The 18653-nt window shown below is 45.3% G+C and overlaps 1 protein-coding gene across 1 annotated transcript in view; it reads right to left on the reverse strand.

The window, feature by feature from the left end:
* Positions 1-1286: 1286 nt before the first annotated feature.
* Positions 1287-18653, reverse strand: part of spega (striated muscle enriched protein kinase a) — a 45294-nt gene continuing 27927 nt past the window's right edge. Inside the window, exons 17-42 of the mRNA XM_083937692.1 lie at positions 18507-18626; positions 18321-18425; positions 17810-18016; positions 17604-17727; positions 16331-16503; positions 15877-15989; positions 15631-15799; positions 15232-15331; positions 13856-14056; positions 13401-13458; positions 13242-13319; positions 12976-13148; positions 12815-12841; positions 12573-12725; positions 12404-12446; positions 12223-12288; positions 9201-11922; positions 8955-9122; positions 7441-7563; positions 6377-6541; positions 5399-6092; positions 4159-4398; positions 3818-4041; positions 3571-3646; positions 3322-3471; positions 1287-3236 (exon numbers count right to left, since the gene is read on the reverse strand). Of these exons, the coding sequence (XP_083793818.1) occupies positions 2984-3236; positions 3322-3471; positions 3571-3646; positions 3818-4041; positions 4159-4398; positions 5399-6092; positions 6377-6541; positions 7441-7563; positions 8955-9122; positions 9201-11922; positions 12223-12288; positions 12404-12446; positions 12573-12725; positions 12815-12841; positions 12976-13148; positions 13242-13319; positions 13401-13458; positions 13856-14056; positions 15232-15331; positions 15631-15799; positions 15877-15989; positions 16331-16503; positions 17604-17727; positions 17810-18016; positions 18321-18425; positions 18507-18626 (6725 nt within the window). The 3' untranslated portion in view covers positions 1287-2983. The remainder of the gene's footprint in view (positions 3237-3321; positions 3472-3570; positions 3647-3817; positions 4042-4158; positions 4399-5398; positions 6093-6376; positions 6542-7440; positions 7564-8954; positions 9123-9200; positions 11923-12222; positions 12289-12403; positions 12447-12572; positions 12726-12814; positions 12842-12975; positions 13149-13241; positions 13320-13400; positions 13459-13855; positions 14057-15231; positions 15332-15630; positions 15800-15876; positions 15990-16330; positions 16504-17603; positions 17728-17809; positions 18017-18320; positions 18426-18506; positions 18627-18653) is intronic.

Raw genomic sequence — 18653 nt, forward strand, 5'->3', positions numbered from 1 at the left:
AGAGTCATCAATGAACCGAACACCTGCACGTCTTTGGACTGTGGGAGGAAACCGGAGAACCCGGAGAAAACCCACGCCACGTTGAATCCTCTGGTATTTCATGAATTGACTAACTGAAGCTTGTCTCAAGCCTCTACATGTTTCTCTGCATTATTAATGTGCTTATATTAATACAGGAATGACGAGCAGCTCTCTGTTTCTGCCCTGAGCAGACGTTACAAAGGAGTATCAGACTGTTTCACCTTCGTTTAAGTCCCGTGTAAGTCAGCATGAACAGTAGAACAATAGCAGCATCATGAAACCTGCCATCGTGAATGGAATAAGGCTATTCTTGTTATTAACCCTGCTGTTCTCCTAAGGGTCAATTTGACCCCATTTAATGTTTAACATCTCTAAATAATGTCACTTTTCCTCATTTTATGGGGACAACTCATAAAAAACTAAAATTTGCATGATTATATATATTCTTACTTGTCGCATCGGTGTTCCTTTGGGTCAGTTTGATAATCTGGATGATTGAATCATTATTATTATCGTCTATTTTACAATTCAAATATTATATGAGGTCAAATTCACGCTGCTGTCCTTGATAACGGACGTTACTTTCATTCCAGATGTTACAAATAACACAAAATAGCACTTAAAATAACACTTACTTTAAAACACACACACAGAAATCCCTCCATGCAGTTTAACATCAGTGATATTTTTCATTCTGTTAAATAAATACATAAAGTACCCGACTTCACTTGAGTCACACATTGATTAGGATCATTTTCCAGATGTTTAAAATGCTACGGTCAAATTGACCCCTAGAATAAATGGTGTTGGTAAAATTTGAGGGCAACAGGAGAGTTAATTACAGATGTGCTTAACGAGCCAAACACCACAACACTAAATCAAAAACAGAACAATTGTAGTGTGCATGTTGGCATTCTGAAGAATATTTAATTTGCCTGCTATGACCAGGTGGAGAGATTAGATCTCCACACTGGCCTGGGAACGCCTCAGGATCCCCCAGTTAGAGCTGGTTAATGTGGCCCGGGAAAGGGAAGTTTGGGGTCCCCTGCTAAAGCTGCTGCCCCCGCGACCCGACCCCGGATAAGAGGCTGAAGATGAGATGAGATGTTGGCAGTCTCAAGAATACTTAATTAGCCTGCTCTGCAAGGGGACGCTCGCATATTCAGGCTGTTATCTGTTGCCACCTGTGTTAAACGGGTATTGTTCTGTGTTTCACAAGAAAACCAAAGCAGTAAACACTCAAGAATTTGAAGGTGTCAGCAAAAAAACGGCCGAGGATTTGCAGACGGAGAGATCGACAATGGTGTTTACGCTGCACCCCACCGAGAAAGAAGCGTGTTAACTCCCCCATTGTATCAATAGTTTATTACATACTATCTCATAAAAACATCTTCAACTTTTTCCACATATAAACACCGCAAATTGGTACATTTACAAATCTTTAACTGTCCAAATTCATACAAAAAGGAACACTGCGATAGAGCAAATACACAAGACACTCTATTATTACAAGAACTGCATGTACTGTGTGTACGCACGCAGAAATGTACGCATGTATGTAAGAATCTAGATGCATCTGTGCTGTCGTAAAGTCCACATATTGCAGTTCAACTTTTGCTTTGTTCAAAGGATTCATCAGTCGTGAATAAATACCAATGGAGACACATTTACAAGATAAATATTTTGGATATTAATCCGATTTAGGCACTGACTGGGTGATGGTGATTGAAGCAACCTGACCGACTGATGGGTAATACTGCGGAACCACCGCAATTTACCAAAGTGTGACTGTTCAGAGTCAAATGTTATCTACATTACAGGATGCTTTTCATGGTTTATTACAGTTAGACTTCAGCTTTAACCACAGAACGAGCAGTTGTACCAGAAATCCCTAACTCACCCTAAACAGTTTATTTTTACTGTGTGAATCTGAACACCAATCACAACGACACGCCGTATTTTTATCTCTTTTTTTTCCCTTGTTGCTAATTTGAAAAGTGAATCAAAACAAATCTTGCTCGCACACATGCACACACACACACACACACACACGCACACATGCACGCACACACACACACACGCACACGCACACGCACACGCACACACACGCACACACGCACACACACAGAAACACACACACAAACACACACAGGCGCACACACACACACACGCACGCACGCACGCACGCACGCACGCACGCACGCACACACACACACACACACGCACGAACGCACGCACGCACACACACACACACAAACACACGCACGCACACACACAAACACGCGCGCACACACAGGCACACGCACAGATAAACACACACATGCAAATAAATTAACATGGAAAAGTAAACGATTTCAAGAGAAGAAAAATAATATTTTTGGTTTTGTGGTTTAAAACGTAAGTTAATGCAAAAATAAAATAGCAGCTTACATCATGGTACATTCACATGAGTTGATTACTACTAAACTTAGTGACATAAACAAAGGTATAAACGCTAAGGATACACATGTACCAGCGGTGCAGAGTGGGGACCAGTGTTTATCTGATTCAAATACTGATGTGCAGTTGCAGAATTCACAATGTGAGTGAGAAATTGTGCGGTGGATCAAAGAAAACCAAGAACATCCTGTGTCCTTTCGGTGGATTTTACAGTTTCTGAGCAGTTCTGAACGTCCTTAACTCATTAAACATGTCACGGTGGTCTGCGTCTCGCCCTGTTTCTTTGTCTTTGTGTTTAATCTCAGAACCCCTTTAGTGTTGAATGTTGAAGTCTCCCAAAAATAACACGTGGACTCATGTCTTTTCTCTGGATATTTACTCTATATCCAGCTGTCCAGCCCCTCCCCTGTGCCTTCACCTGTGCCTCGTGAGGCAGGCTGACATTTTTCATGCAGCGGTGAGTCACAGAGGTGTCACTGGATTTGGCAGATCCGACTCTGCGTGTGTGTGTGGTGCTGCATTTTTACTGTCTTCTCACTTCGGGCTGGGAGCTTGCTGGCGGCGTCGTCCCAGAGGCCGGTGACTGGCGTGAGCTCTGGTAGGTGCGCAGCTGCACCTTGTGCTTGGTGGCGTCCTCTGTGCGACGGCACTGTTGTTCCACCAGGAACTCTTTGAGTCTGCCGGAGGTGAAGGTGAGGGTCTGTCTCCTCAGCTTCATAAGGTACGAGTCCTGCAGCCAGGCTTGTGTGAAGCAGTCTCGCGTAGTTGGACGGGCCCTGGAAATACACAGAAATACACCGAACGTAACATTTTATTTTCTTTATTACGGGACGTGTAAGTTCCAGTTTTGTTGGCACTCACCATGGGTAACTGCTCAGCATCTTCTTGAGAAAGGCGGAGGCACTTTGGGACACATTTGGGTACAGTTTGGTTGGGTCGAACTTCGCCATCAGGATTTTGGACTCAACTTGGAGAGGGTCTTTATCTTCGAAGGGCAGCCGGCCACTGAGCCTGGATGTAAACAGGAAAAAAAAGGTTATTTGCACTCAATTTTCAAAATGTGGAGCCTACTTTAACACGTTGTAAAATCATTTATAATAATGCACTTACATAATGTAGATGACAACTCCAACAGTCCAAATATCTGCAGGAGGACCGACCACTTCTCCTTTCACCGTCTCAGGAGCTTGGGTCACATTTTCAGGAGGATGACAATGAAGAAGCATTAAAGATCAGGTTTGTCAATGCTTTTGCATTAATAGTTGATCTGCAGAACTTAAAAAAAGTGGGCTTGCTTTACATTTTGGAGTTAGAGACAATAAAACAAAATCTGTAAATCAAATAAGTCTGGAGGTACCCATGTACTCCAGTGTTCCTGCTGCTGAGTCCTGGTGTTTGAGGCTGAGCGGGTTGAAGCTCTGAGCGCTCCCAAAGTCCACAATCTTGATGGCGTTGAGGTTGGTCACTAAGATGTTGTCGGGCTTGAGGTCCAGGTGGAGTACGCGGCGGTTGTGGAGGTACTCGACTCCCTGGAGGATCTGCACCAGGTAGCCCACCACGTCGTCCTCAGAGTAACGAAACCTATCGTGAGCAAAGAAGCACTTCAATGCCACAGACTGGAGCAGTATGAGACACTTTCCCAGAATAACAACAGGAGTTTGTGTCTCTCAGTATGAGGTGACGTGTCCGCCCTCCTACCTGTCTATGAGGCTGTACAGCAGCTCTTTGCCGGTGCAGTACTCAGCCACCAGCACCAGGTAGCGTGGAGTGACGTAGGCCTCGTGCAGAGCCATCACCTTTTCATTGTGAAGGGATTTCAGGATCTCGTACTCCTTCAGGACTTCCTGCTTGTTCTCCTGGCTGTAAGAAATGATCTTAGCCATGTAGATTTTGCCCGTCGAGTTCTCCCGGCACTCTCGGATGACTCCAAAACGCCCCCTGGCAAAAAACAGACAAACAGAAAGTGTTACAGCAAGACATTTGCAAAAAAGGAGGAGAGACGTAAACCGGAGTTTACAATGGCCCCTGGGCACAGACATGTGAAAGGCCACACCTTGTCTACATATTAGTACTTGTAGTCATTTTGCATCTATTAATAGTCATTTTGTGTCTCTGTGTTGATTATTCATCTATCTTTAGTCATTTTGCATCTTTGTTGTGGGTTTGCATCTAATTTTTAGTCATTTTACATCCCTCTGTTGTAATTTAGGGTCTTTTTGTAGTCATTTTGCATCTCTTTTTTAGTTATGCACCTCCTTGTGGTTGTTTTGTAGTTGTTTTTCATCTCTGTTATTGTTAATTAACTCCTTTATGTCATTTTGCATTTCTTTGTGGTAATTTTGTGTCTCTTTGTAACTGGTAATTGCGTGTTTTTGATAATTTTGTGTCTATTTTCAGTTATTAAGCATCTGACTGTGGTTGTTTGTAGTCAGTTTTGTCTCTTTGTAGTCACTTTGTTTAAGTTTGTTCTCATTTAGCATATTTTGCAATAGTTTTGTGTTTGTTTTGTGTGTGTTTTCAGCAACATTTAATGATGAGGCCCCCTGACCAATTGGGCCCCTGGGTCTATGCCCGGTAGCTTGAGTTTTCAAATTCAAGCCCCCAAAACCCCTTTTTTAACCGACTAAGTTGAATCTAAACATTGCAGACCAAACAAAAGCCTTACACAGGTTCTCAGAATAAAGTGTCAGCATGGTGGAAACTCTGAAAGTGCAGTTAAACGATAAAGCAGTGCACTAAAAGCAGGATTAATTAACTGCTGCAGCTCCTTGAGTTGGCTTAATGCAGGTTTGATTGCATGTTTTACAGATGAGCAATATTCAATATGGTGAGTAAAACCCTCCACTACACAAATTGTTCAGAGTTGAATAGTTGACCTCCATCATATTACAATTCAGGCCAAAACAATGACCGCAAAGGTCAAAGGTGTCTGTCTCACCTCGCTTTCTCATCCAAGAAAGTGTAGGGTTTCTGTGGGACCCCCTGCCGTAGAGCAGTGGAGGGCGTAGTGCGTCCTGATGGGGTGCCTCTGGTGGGGGTACTGGCCCCCTCACCAATGGGGCTCAGGCTGGAGGTCTGGAGCACTTGTGGGGAAAAGGAGACAGGAGTTGTAGCAGCGCGAGTAGTGACGGTGGTGGTGGGGACGTATGTGGGCACAGAGGCCACGACCGGTTTGATAGGCGTCGATGGCGGGGTCACGAGAGGGGGCGGCGGTGATATTGCTGGGGTCTGGGTCATAGGAGTCACCACGTTTATTGGACTCTGGGGTTTGGGGAGGACAAAGGGTGGAGGTGCTTTGACTGTGGGTGAAGAGGGAAGAGAGGAGCTTGTCTTTTGAGCTTCTTCGGCGGTTGCGCCTGCAGATGGTAGTTGGGGGTTTGTTGTGGGGCTGGAAGGCAGTGAGGGCGGAGGGGCTGGAGTAGCCAGTGTTTTAGATGTAGGTAGAAGAGGTAAAGCAGCAGGGGAGGCTGCATCTTTCGGAGAGTTGGAGGTGGAAATGGTGGAGACGGTTATTCTGGGAGCGCTGTTGTGGACTGGTTTGAATGGAGGCCCAGTGACAGAGGAGGTGACAGCTGGTTCAGGTGCAGCTGGGACTGTCTTTACAACGGCCGGGGCGGGTGAATCTCCTCCAGCTGTGTAAACACACACGTATAGAATTTAAATAGTTATTTTTATAGATACATATGCTGAAGATTTCTGTCTGAGACTCTGCCATACTCTTTATGATTTGTCATTGCATTTTATTCCTCATGTAGCCTTGATTTAGTTATTGTGGTCGCTCTTCTTTTACAATGGAGTGAAATATTCAATCACAACACTAAGCGTAACTTTGATAAATGTAAACTGTTCTGTCTTTCTAGTGCAGCCCTATTTCACTTGACTCTGTGCAGTGTAATTTACATTGCGTATGGAATACCTGTTGGGTCCAGGCTGACCCGGGCGGAGCAGTTGCTGTACGCTCCCTGTCCTGCCTTGTTGGTACAGGCGACGCGGAACCTAAACGCCCCACCTGTTGGAAGGTCTGTGACGTTGTAGTAGCAGTCGACCACTCCCGTGGCGACAGTCAGCCATTTGGAATCACCTGACAGAGGAAAAAGAAATGAGTGGGCTTCATATGACGTTGCTATAGTCTGGAGAGAGCGTAAAGCTAAAAATAAGGCGACCAAAGTCTGTTTAGATATTTGTAAAGTATGCATATTCTATATATATTTATGCTAGTACGTGGAACATGTAAAGGTTAGAAAGTAAACCCTGATCTTTTTGTTTTGTTCTCTTTGAGCGGCTCGTTGTAGCTCACTTATTGAACACCCGGTGGCAGTGTTGTCCAATGATAGAAATTCTGGACAATGTATGAAATGATACACAATTTAAAATGTTATAGATCGACTGTATTCCTAATGTCTTCTTGTCAGCACAGCCGAAACAGTCAGCTAAGAAAAGGTAAGAGGACGTCCTTACCATACAACTAACTTTTCTGACAAGAAGAAACTTTAACTTTTAAAATGTTATACATTTACAAACAAGTCAAAGGTCAGTTTGCCTTCTAAAAAAAACGACACTTGGCATCGTATCTTATTTCTTATGCCGGGATGATCAGAGAGACCTGAATTAAAATGTAAAAGAGGTTGTTACTCATTATTCTGTCAATATCTGTGACGAAGATTCAATGTTGAATGAGACTACGAGGCCGAAATCAAATCTAACAGAGTAAACAAAATCATTAAATATTCACACACTCCCTGTCTGCTACTACAAGTTTGTGTGACTTCATTTCCATCCACCACGTTATGAGATAATGATGATTCATCATGCATAAGGGCAAAACGCTTTGACAGCTGCTACAGTCACTACTCCCCTGTGGACTGACTCATGTGTGGTATTTGTGGTATATGGATTTTGGAAATGTATTTCAGCATTCTCCACGTATAGAACAAAGCCCAACGTTGTCAAAAACATCACCACCTCCTCCGACTCCCTCACCTTCTGTTTTTCTTTCAAGGGTGTAGCTGCATGGGCACTTGGTGTCCGCTGGCTTCCAGAGCACCAGTGCTGTGTTGTTGTAAGTCTGGGGGACTTCAGGGGTTCCTGGGCGCTTTGGGACATCTTGAAAAGGATGAAAAAGAACAAATGATTTGTATCATCATTTTTAAAAGCTTTGTGGCTGTAAGTGTGTGTTTATGTGGGTCGTTCCATTGTAAAGTGAGTGTGTGATTAGTGTGGTTTCACTGGTGTGCACACGTTTTACTACTGTGAGAGTGTGTGTGAGAGCAGGACTGAATTATACGGGCCAAGCGGTAAGAGGTTCAGAGTAGTATTGGATCACTCTCCTGTGAATCTATTGCTGCTTAAATGTCAAGTTCCTCTTTCACAGAGAAAAGCGTTTTGACTCCTCTGTCGTCACCAATACACTTTTTTATGCATGTTCTGCTTGGTACAGTGGCTTGTCAGCTAACTTAAGAACAACCTGCAGGTGCTGCAAAATAATGCTCACCGTTTCTTATTAAACGCATCCCCTCAAACTCGTGTTGGCAGTGACGGATTTAGAAAGGTAGCACTGTTGCTAGCACAGCTCAGACAATAGGAAAAGAAGCTGCGGACGCCCCTGTTCACCCGCCATCGTCGGGTTAGTTACTTGTTTTATACTTATGTGCTGTGTGTGAACAGTCTCTCTGATTCAGTATGTCCATTTATTTACATGAAAATGTGAAATTAAGCTTATTGAGATTTAAGATACCAAAGGATATAAGTAGAGGTGTTCATTTTCATCCAGACGATGGTTTGAGTTCAGCCGTTACACCAAACCAAAGGTGACACAACTAATCTCATTCCTTGATTTTAAAATGTATTTCTCTTGGGCCTGCACCCCGGCTTGAACAATACGGCCGATGCTTCAGACGAGATCGGCTGTCCGAAGCATTTTTGTCCCTGTTGATACGATTATCAAATGAAGACAAATGGCATCAGTGGGTGAGATTAGAAACACTGTCTAAAGCCATAACAAATAAAGTTCAAATGCAATCGTTTGTGTCTGAGAAATACATTTTCCACTGAAGCCACATTATAATTAATGCAGTTGTGAGCAGCATTGGCAGAATCTCGTTGTTTTCACGAGTCTTAAATGTGACCTGTTGCAAATGATTTCAAATCAAAGAAGCATCATTTGTTCCTGTTGCATGATGAAGACGAGAAGGCCCAAAAAAAACCACTAAATGAATCTACTGTAAAGTGAATCTCTTGGCATTAATATTCATTTGAACTGCATTAATATTCATACCATTGTCCCTGCCATTAAAATGAGATTACGTTAAATACATCACATCATGTGGATAATTACTGTACGTCTGTGAAAGGAGCAGCTGTGCCTCTGGTAAGAGAATACTCTCCATGATGTAATTTGCAACGTTAATGAATAATATTCCCACAACTCCCACTTTCCCCGTTCTATACGACGACAAACACTTTCTGATTAGCGATGGGTTGAATAAGATACTTACAAGCTACGGACAGTGTGCAGGAGGTGGTGATGGTCGCTATGGGGTTGGTAGCTACACATTCATAAACTCCAGCGTCCCTCCGGCTGGACTTCATGATCATAAGAAGCTGTCTGCCATCTGGATGGGACATCAGGCTGATTCTGTCATCGACCTCCAGTGGTTTACGATCTGGAATACACAAAAACAATTAAGCCACTGAACGGCAGCTTCTGGATAAGCCCACAGGGAGCGACTGAAGTGACATACCTATCGTCCATGTGATTTCTGGATGGGGACTTCCCGCTGGAAGGCAGCTAAGAGTCACAGGCTCCCCCTCCAATAAGATGTGGTCTCTCAGTTTGATATGGAACACAGGGGCGAAATCTGAAGCGGAGCGGATGAACTGCTGGCTTTTTGACACGCCCTCCTCTTTGGGTACGGTTGAAGGCAGATCAGATTGCGAGGGGGTTTTGTCTCTCTTGCCCCTCGTCAAACCCCACCTGTCCCACCGGGATCGCCTGTCCGTCTCTGAGGCTTTCTCTGAATGGATGCTAGAAGCGGACTCAATTGATTCCTTGGATGCTGCGGTGCCCGTCTGTTTTGCCAGTTGATTCTCGGGAATGCCCATTCCTTTGAGTCCTCGCCCCTCAGACTGGGAATGACGATGGCGGGTAAACAGGGGCGTCCGCTTTCCCTCCTCGTCCTCTTTTCTCTCCTCGGACTGGCTGCGGATTTTAGAGCTAATTCCGGCCACTTTGTTCTCAAACTTCTGTCGCATCGCCAGAACAGGGGAATCGGTGACTTTCTTCAGGTCCTTTTGCACCAGCTCTTTCTGACTTCCCCCAGAGTCTTTACCCTTCCTCTCCTCTGACTGGGTCCTTATCTTGGCGGAGATTCCTGCCACTTTGGACTCAAACTTGCGCCTCATAGCAGAAACCGATGACTCATCAGCTTTTCTTTGTTCTCTCTCATCAGGCAGCTTCTGTGTCCCTGCACTGTTCAGCTCCTTTGTATCCAGCGACTTACTGCGACCAATAGCCCATGAAACCCTCTTGCTTATGGCATTTCCCTGCACATCCTGATGCTTTTCCTCCTTTGGCATCTCACTCTTCTTATCAGCGGATGTTGACCTCTTGGCCCGCAAGGAAAACCTCCCCATTAGGCTGAGACCTGTTTCCTTATCGTCTTCTCTTAAATCTTGAACAGACTTGGATTTCTCCTGTAGTCCTTTGGATACCACTTCAAGAGGTGCCCCCCTTCGCCCCGGCCTGTAAACCTCTTCACCCCCCTCGCCCTCCTTCCGGTTTAGTACAGGTGATTTCTCCTCTGATTTGTTTCTGGTCAGTTTTCGGAGGCCGCGGGTCAAAGACGACTCCCGCTTCTTAAACCTGGCTTCAAAGACCTCCTCTGAGTCAATGTCTTTGATGTCTGTTCTGAGCACAGGCTTGCGGAGGGCAGCTGCAAGATCAGGGTTTGATGATGTGGACACAGAACCAGGAGAAGCCGTTGCTACTTTAGCAAATACTGCAGGATGCTCAGGTAATGCGGGTATTTCTGTGGCCTTTGCACTATTCTGTGCCGCAGGACGTTTGGATTGGGTGCCGTCAGATGTTCGAGATGGCATCGCAACAGCTTGAATTACACTTGCATATGCAGATGACGGCTTCCTATTTTGTGTTTCATCTCCCTTCATTTCCATTTCATCAATATGTAACTCCTGATTTTCGTCCCTCTCTTCTTCATCATCATCTTCCTCTATTACAATTATAGGAGTAATTACAGAGGGCGATCTTGACTCAGATTCTACTTTATCTGGCTTTTCTAACTGTGTTGTGGTCCTTTTTTCACTTATCCCATCCATGTTCTTCTCATTCACACTTTGCATATCCCTATCCACATTGTTTTGCTGTTGGTCCAATCTTCCTGGTGTGGGGAGTATAAAGGAGGTCTTCTTTGTAGGTGAGGCAGATGTAGACTCCAGCGTTGTTTGTTCTGCGAGAGCCGACATTGAGATTGCCTCCTGGAGCTTCTTCCCTTCTATGCTACCACTGCCCACCGATGGGATCTCCAAGGGTGCTCCAAACCTGCGGTGCATGGGCATGGGCTCAGAATCCCCCTGAGTGAAGGAGGCGCTTTTACGGAAAACTTTGGTCTTCGGCGTGTCCTCTGCTGCGCTTTCTGAAGACGCTGCTCTGGTGAGTGTTGATGGCCCCGCTCTGGATCTCCTCAAGTTCCGATCGAGAGACCCTGTCTGCCTCTCATCTTCCATGCCGAGGGTTTCAAACAAGGGCCCTCGCAGGCCGCTCATCTTTTTGTCAACGTTTCCTCCCCTGAGCAACCGCTGTCTCATCAGTTCCAGCTTTAGGGCATAATCTTCCTGGCTTAACTTTGCTGCTCCGGGGCTCGGGCTACGGTTGGGTAGTTCCATAGAAACAGCCTTTTTCAGGGTCTTGTCATTTGCTTCTGAATTCTTGTTTGCATTTTCCTCTTCTGGGTCAATGTGGAGAAGCAGTGCTGAATCAGCAGAGCTGCCTCTCCTCATGGTAGCCCGTCTGGTTTTCGTCTGTGACTCGTCCGACTCAATGCTTGATCCTTTTTTAAGGGGAGCTCGTTTTGTTTCCATTGTCTCCTCATCTGGGATTTCCTCCTCATCTTTCATCCTTTCACTACCCCCTTCTCTTGCACCTTCTATCTCCATGTTTTCCTTTTTCCTCATCCCATCAGCAGCAGCACCGGGCCATAGGGTGACGTCTTCGTCCCCCGGGATCTCGTTTAAGGAGACCCTGGAACCAGAAAAGACCATGGACATCGGCATAGGAATGAAGGGCAGCTCGTCCACATCTGCATCCGAGTCAGAGGAGGAGGAAGGTGGAGGGGAGCCTTCTTTTAAATGCCGGGCCACAGCGATAGAGATGTGGTTGGATGAGTCATTTAAAAGCTCTGGGATCGACCGCATTACCATCTTGGATTTGTAGCTTATAAGGGAACGCTGAAAAAAGCCAACAGAGGGCAAAGTGAGACATTTTGTTTCCTCACTTTATATGCAAAGTCTCCAGTGTGAGTCAATTATACACATTTCAGACTGAAACAGAACAAACAATGGTATCTCTGACAGAAAGCATTATACTCTGCCACCTTTGGAGGTTTCATTTAGTCCTGGACAATGTCTAATCTTCCTTTGGGTAATCTGTCATTTAGTTGAGAAGTATGGAAATGTAGGACTATTCTGGGATTCGACCCTGGGTGCCTCAGTCTTTCATTTCCACATAATAAATGTACAGTGGCTTACCTGCCATCGCCTTCTAGACAACACTTGCTTCAGCATAGCTGTGCTGATGCTCTTGTTCGTGGGTGACTGCAAGACAAAAAGAGGGGAGTCACCATTAACCTTAGTTGAGATATAAATACGAATGGTACAGCACATTAAATGGATTGAGGCTGGGTGACGTGTTTTCTAAACGATAACTCACCTTGAACCAAGGATGACGAAGGCACTCGATGGCACTGGGCCTCCTAGGAGAGGGAATAATACGCTTGTGAGGAATACGGGGAGTGTGAGGAGGGAGCATGCTACTGTTTGGCACTGTTAAATGAAATGACGGTTGGAAGAAAAAAGGACAGAGTCATTAAGATGCTTACAGTCGGTCCGCCACCAAAAGCTTGATGACAAATCCCTTCGCTTCTTTGCAGAGGTCGGCGAACATGCGTTCCTCAAACGCCACATTGTAGTTTCGGATGTTTAAGGCAGTGGCTCTGTCATTCTCACCCGCGAAAGGAGACACACCAGTCAGGCTAAAAGAAAGAGACACATATTTCTGGACTTGTTCCAATATTGTGAAATTATAAAAAGTGATAAATAGTATAAAATCTATTTAACATACCAAAGGTACGTGATGACACCAGCAGGCCTGTGGGAGACCAGGACAGATGAGTGACATGTGGGTTTTCAGGAACAACATAAAAGACAAGAGATTTCATTTTTGTTGCAGACATTAAGGCAGGGCCTGCAGCGTGTCTCCATGCTGGAGAACAGGTGGCTCACCATATGTCTGTCGCCGTGGAGACGGGAGTTTGGTTAACAATCTCTGGTGCGACATATTCTGGCGTGCCGTATTTGCAGTAGTGCTCCTCAGACGTCTCCAGTTTTAGGGCATTACCAAAGTCACAAATGCGGATCTGGTCACTCCCGGGACTTGACATTAAAATATTTTCTGGCTAGAGGGGGGGGTGTACACAAAATCAGCGTTGGGTACTTATAAAAGAACAGAGCAATGTGATCAAATAGCACTAGGTGGGATGGACAGATACCTTTATGTCAAGGTGGGCGATGTTTTTTTGGTGAAGATACCGAAGACCTTCCAAAAGCTGCTGAACGCTACAGCGGATCTGCAGAGACACACAAGGGAATGAACTTAACGGCCGTGTTACATAATGATAGCGCAGTGCAGTCGGCAGGAACACACAAACCTCCGCTTCCTTCACTGTGGTTTTTTTGGCCATTCTTTCCAGCAGCTCCTCGTGACATCTTCACACAACAGTTGAGGAGAGAAACAGAGCTGTGACTTGACTGCACAGTCCGAGCGGTAGGTGCAGGAGAGATGAATTATAAATGAGCAAAAACTCCCACACATCTTATCTCTTGCTAATTCCACTCTATCGGCGATGAGTCAGAGAGAAAAAAAGCTGTGCTGCGCTTCATTCATGCCTCCGGGGGACTGCAAGAGGCATTAGGATTAATGCTTTGGATCTCTTGTGTCCTTGAGATGCATTTAATAGCACTTTTGAAACAGTACCGCAGGAATGGTAGAGCTAAAAACCCTATTGTGTTGTTACCATTCTGTGTCCCAATAATAATAATATATATACTGCGTGATAAAGTACGTTTCCCCATCATAGATAATAGCATTAGGTCGAAAGGATACAACTCTGTGATGAGCACCACCACACTCTTCTTCTCAAAGGCGTCGTGAAAGTAGAGAATCCTCTCGTTGTCCAGCTCAGACAGCAGGTCCATCTCTCCGAGGGCAGAGGCTTTCCTCTTTCCTCCCGCAGAAATGAACTTGGCGGCGAACTCGGCCTTTCCCTTCTTCTGAATCACCCTCTTCACATAGGAGAAGGCACCCCTGCATCAAACAGTGAAGACATTAGTGAGAACAGTTCTATTTAACAGTCCCACAGTGTAAGAAGAAGTCCAAAAAGAGTATTTTTAAGGGGGAGCTGGCATCTTTGGTGACTATAGAGACGTCATTATAGGGCACGGATCAATATATAATTATCAACCTTTGTGAACAGCATCTCGACAAAATAGCATGAGCTCAAATGTCAACTCACTAACCTTTCAGAGGTGTAATGAAAAGAGCCTTAAAGGCATTTCAATCTTGCAAAAACACATTTATTTGCGACGCTTCTGTGCAAGGTCTAGCACCAAATGTAGTTTTGAAAGATAGAAAGTGTGATCGAATTTTGGTTAAATTGATATTGCTAATAGTTTTTCCCTTTCCCACCAGTTAAATGAGAAATTATATGCAGGAAGCCTGTGAATGTTCTCATTCGTGCAGGTCGTCGTTACCCTCAAGGCAATTTCAGTCAAAAGCAACTGGACTTGGTTCTTTGTCTAGGAAGACGTTTCACCTCTCTCACCAGGCTGGGACTGGACCAACTATCTTGGGTGGAGATCCAGGTATATAGTGGTCGGTCTACTGCCACCTCATCCGGGTTTATACCTGGATCTCCACACCAGATAGCTGGTCCAGTCCCAGCCTGGTCCTGGTCCTGGTCCTGGTCCTGGTCAGATGCGTACATGAACTGATGAAGCCTCTTGGATGAGAGGTGAAACGTCTTCCTAGACAAACAACCAAGTCCAGTTGCTTTTGACTGACATTGCTTTGAGGGCATATGCAGGAAGTACACAGGGAGAATAGAGAGACAAAGGACTGATTTTCCCTCTATGTGAATGTTTTTTCTGTGGTGTTTAAGAGAAGAAATCTCAGTTTTCTGCTCTGTTTAAAAACCAAAACACACCGTCTGTTTGGACACAGATTTGCCTGTCTGCCTGTTCCTGCCGTCCCAATTGCTCTACAATCCACAGAGTCGGACCAAAACAAATCATCCGTCGGCTAATGCATTCACTCCACTCAGGCTGGTGACTCATCTCTCGTTCCTGTCTGCTGTTGTTAAGCAGGTGTGACTCCCCGCCCTCCCACAGCCCGACCCTCAGCGCTCAAACGGCCATTAACGTGGATGTACTCAACGGGATGCAAGGCGGCATGAGTGTGCGCTCAGTCGCACGCAAACTCACCTCCCTATCTCTTTGTGGATATCGTAGTAATCTGTCAAACGTCTCATCTTCCTTAGGATGGTTCCTTCGTCCTCCATTGGCTCTGCTGCTTCTTTTCGCTCTGCAGGGAGCACCAACACACAGTATTGTGTTCACGTGTGCCAGCATGGTGACAGATGGTTTCATATTGTAGTCTCAAAACACCTGGTGGTCCCGCCCATATGGTGTGGTAATAGAGGTGTCGTTTTCAACAACAACCATATATTGAACGTGTCAGCAAACGGATATAATCTAAACTAAATGGTAAAGATAAACAGCAAATGGAGGAAAGGGTTGAATCATTTTAACTAGGATGAATCTGTCCACATGCAAAGTGTGTTTGTGCAGAGAGGATCGCCGCTGTGTCGTTGGACTGCGCACCTGTATGAACTGTGAGTTCAGCTTTGCAGGAGTTGGGGCCGGCCAGGTTCTTTGCGGTGCAGGTGTACACGCCGGAGTGTTCGGGCCGCGCGTTGAGGACGACGAGGGAATATTCTGGATCATCGTACACGAATGTGAAGTGGCTGCTCTCAGAGAGAAGCTCATCGTCCTGGAGCAGACAGATACACTGTTAACATGGTCTCAGGTAACACAGGTGCTAATTTTTCCCACTCTCTAACATTGTACCTTAAACCACAGAATGTCTGGGTCTGGTTTCCCTTCAACCACAACAGCCAGACGGGACGTCTCCCCGATGTGCACATCCACATCCTCCATGATGGTTTCAAACTTAGGAGGCACTACCAAAAAAAAAAGAGTCAAATATTAGAATTACCACTTATTTGCTGTCCTAATTTGTATCCTAGACAGATACAAAGCTCATACAGGATACATACATTTCTTTATATTTTAAAAACCTTAATCCAAACCATGAAGAGGCAGAAGCCACAAGAAAGGAAAGTCTTCATTTCAAAGGCAGTTTTTAAGTAAAGCTATTCTAAATTCATGACCCTTTATTTAAAAAATAGCTAAAGCTCAACTTAAATTACACACAGCTTATCCTTCGTGGCATGTCCTGCTGCCAGCAGTGAGTCCTAAGTCCTAAATTTATCATGTGGTGTCCTGCCTGAACTAAACTGACCTGCCATTGCCAGCTGAAGCGTGCAGAGGTCGCTGCCAAACTGGTTGCTGGCCGTGACCACCAGCTGACCCACGTCTGTGCTCCTGACTCGCTGCAGCTTCAGGGTGTGTTGATCGTCGTCTGGCATGCTCATCTCATACATCCCCGGTCTGTTGACCAACACCATCCCTCTCCTGGGGATGACAGAGGCAATGTGTCACAGTTAGAGCTGCAGACCTGAGCCCTTTTCCCCCGAATGTCTACATGTGTTTGCAACGATCCTCTTTAGCAGCAGGTAGCAAAGACCCTGCAGACAGAGAACAAAGCTTCCTTCCAAGAAACTGCAGAGCTCCGGAGAACATGTTGATGTTAATTCAGGGTATACACTTAACGCAGATGCCTTTCCTTTTAGAAAAGCTATGGGATTATCTTGATCCTTTACTGTTATATAATAATGATTACTATAAAATGCATTTTTCCCTCTTTCATGTATCATAGTTATAGTTTTAATATCACAAGCTCCATTTTGTTTTATCTCATCTCATCTCATCTCTTCAGCCTCTTATCCGGGGTCGGGTCGCGGGGGCAGCAGCTTTAGCAGGGGACCCCAAACTTCCCTTTCCCGGGCCACATTAACCAGCTCTAACTGGGGAATCCCGAGGCGTTCCCAGGCCAGTGTGGAGATCTAATCTCTCCACCTGGTCCTGGGTGTTCCCCGAGGCCTCCTCCCAGCTGGACGTGCCTGGAACACCTCCCTTACCAGATGATCCTCAACCACCTCAACTGGCTCCTTTCAACGCAAAGGAGATGTGGCTCTACTCCGAGTTCCTCACGGATGGCTGAACTTTTTTTATTTAATTTTTTCATCGTTTTATTTAAAACTGCTGAGTCATGTTTGCCCTGAACAACAAAGAAACATGAAAAAAAAAGTACTTGGTCGTCCAATGCTTAATTAAATCATCTCCTCTGGATCCAGACTCCAGCTTTTTACATTTGAATCTGCAGAGGTTGAGATAAGCCTGTTCACATGTTCTGTCCCAATTTATAAACCAGTCCCTGCCGATGGGAATAGAAATGGGATGAAAGCCAGTGTGTGCTCCGGCTCCTGAGAGACTTCTGTTTGAAATGAGCTTCCTGCACTTGTCAAGAAATCAGACGCTGTCCCCATCTTTAAACAAAGATTAAAAACTCGGTTCGGTTTGTACACAGCCTCACTCACAATCTTTTACCGCCTGCGTTTTGCACCCTATTCTTTAAAAACCTGTAATGAGCCACCAGAGAGAGAGGAACTAACCTTTTCCAGGTGACGACTGCATGCACGTGGTTCAGCGCGATGGTGATGCTCGCAGGTTGGTTCTCAACCACATAAACAACGTCGGGTTTGTCCAAAATGATTGGTGCTTTCCTCAAATAGGGACCTACAGGGGTAAAAGATATCAACTCAATGTCATGTCTTTTTGACCAGTGGTGGCAGCTTTAAGCCTTCCTCAGCTTTGTTACCTCTGTCCAGCAGCTGGATCAAGTCAGTAGAGGGCGATGGTTTGCTCAGTGTCTTCCCTGTGGACGTCAGGATTCGGAAAGCGTAGCGAACTCCCTTGGACAGGGAGGTGACAGTGTAATTGGTGTCCCTCAGGTTGGACGCCACAACAGACCACTGGATAGAGCCCAGAGGCTGCTGCTGCACCACATACAGCAAGGAGCTGGCATCTGCACACACACATATGGTGCTTAGTTACTTCATCTGGACGACAAAACACACAGTGAGGTGCTTAAGATGCAGAGAGAAAAGGATTTGGGTTTGTTTTCAAATCCGTGCTGATGACATGTGAAATCCAAAGGGGCTTAAAAACATCAGAGTGAAGAGAAAGCAAATAAACATCCAGGACGTGCATACTATAAATAGCATTCCCTGCAAGTACTTTATGTAAATCAGATGTTCTTGTTGAAGCCTTTCTCAAGATGGCAAAATGAACTGTGTGATATTTAAGCCAAAGAAACCTAATGAACCTACCGAATGACGTGTCGAGCCTCTTGGGTCTCTTCCAGCTGAGGCTTATAGTTTTCCCTGTGATGGCCTCTATCGCAGGAGGACCATCAGGGGGGTCGGGAACAATATCTGGTTTCGAAAGAATAAAGACACAAATAAATATACATCATATGGGAACTATAGCATCAGACATGAAGCCTACATCTGTACCTGTGACGTAAAGATGTGCGTAGCAGGCTGCTTTGCCAAGCTTATTGGAGATGACGGCCTTGTAGACGCCCCCGTGAGCGTGACAAGCGCTCCGAATGAGCATACTGTGGACATCCCTGTCTAAAGAACAGACACACACGTCTCTTA

The sequence above is a fragment of the Echiichthys vipera genome (genome assembly GCF_963691815.1).
Source record: "Echiichthys vipera genome assembly, chromosome: 23".
Lineage (NCBI taxonomy): Eukaryota > Metazoa > Chordata > Actinopteri > Perciformes > Trachinidae > Echiichthys > Echiichthys vipera.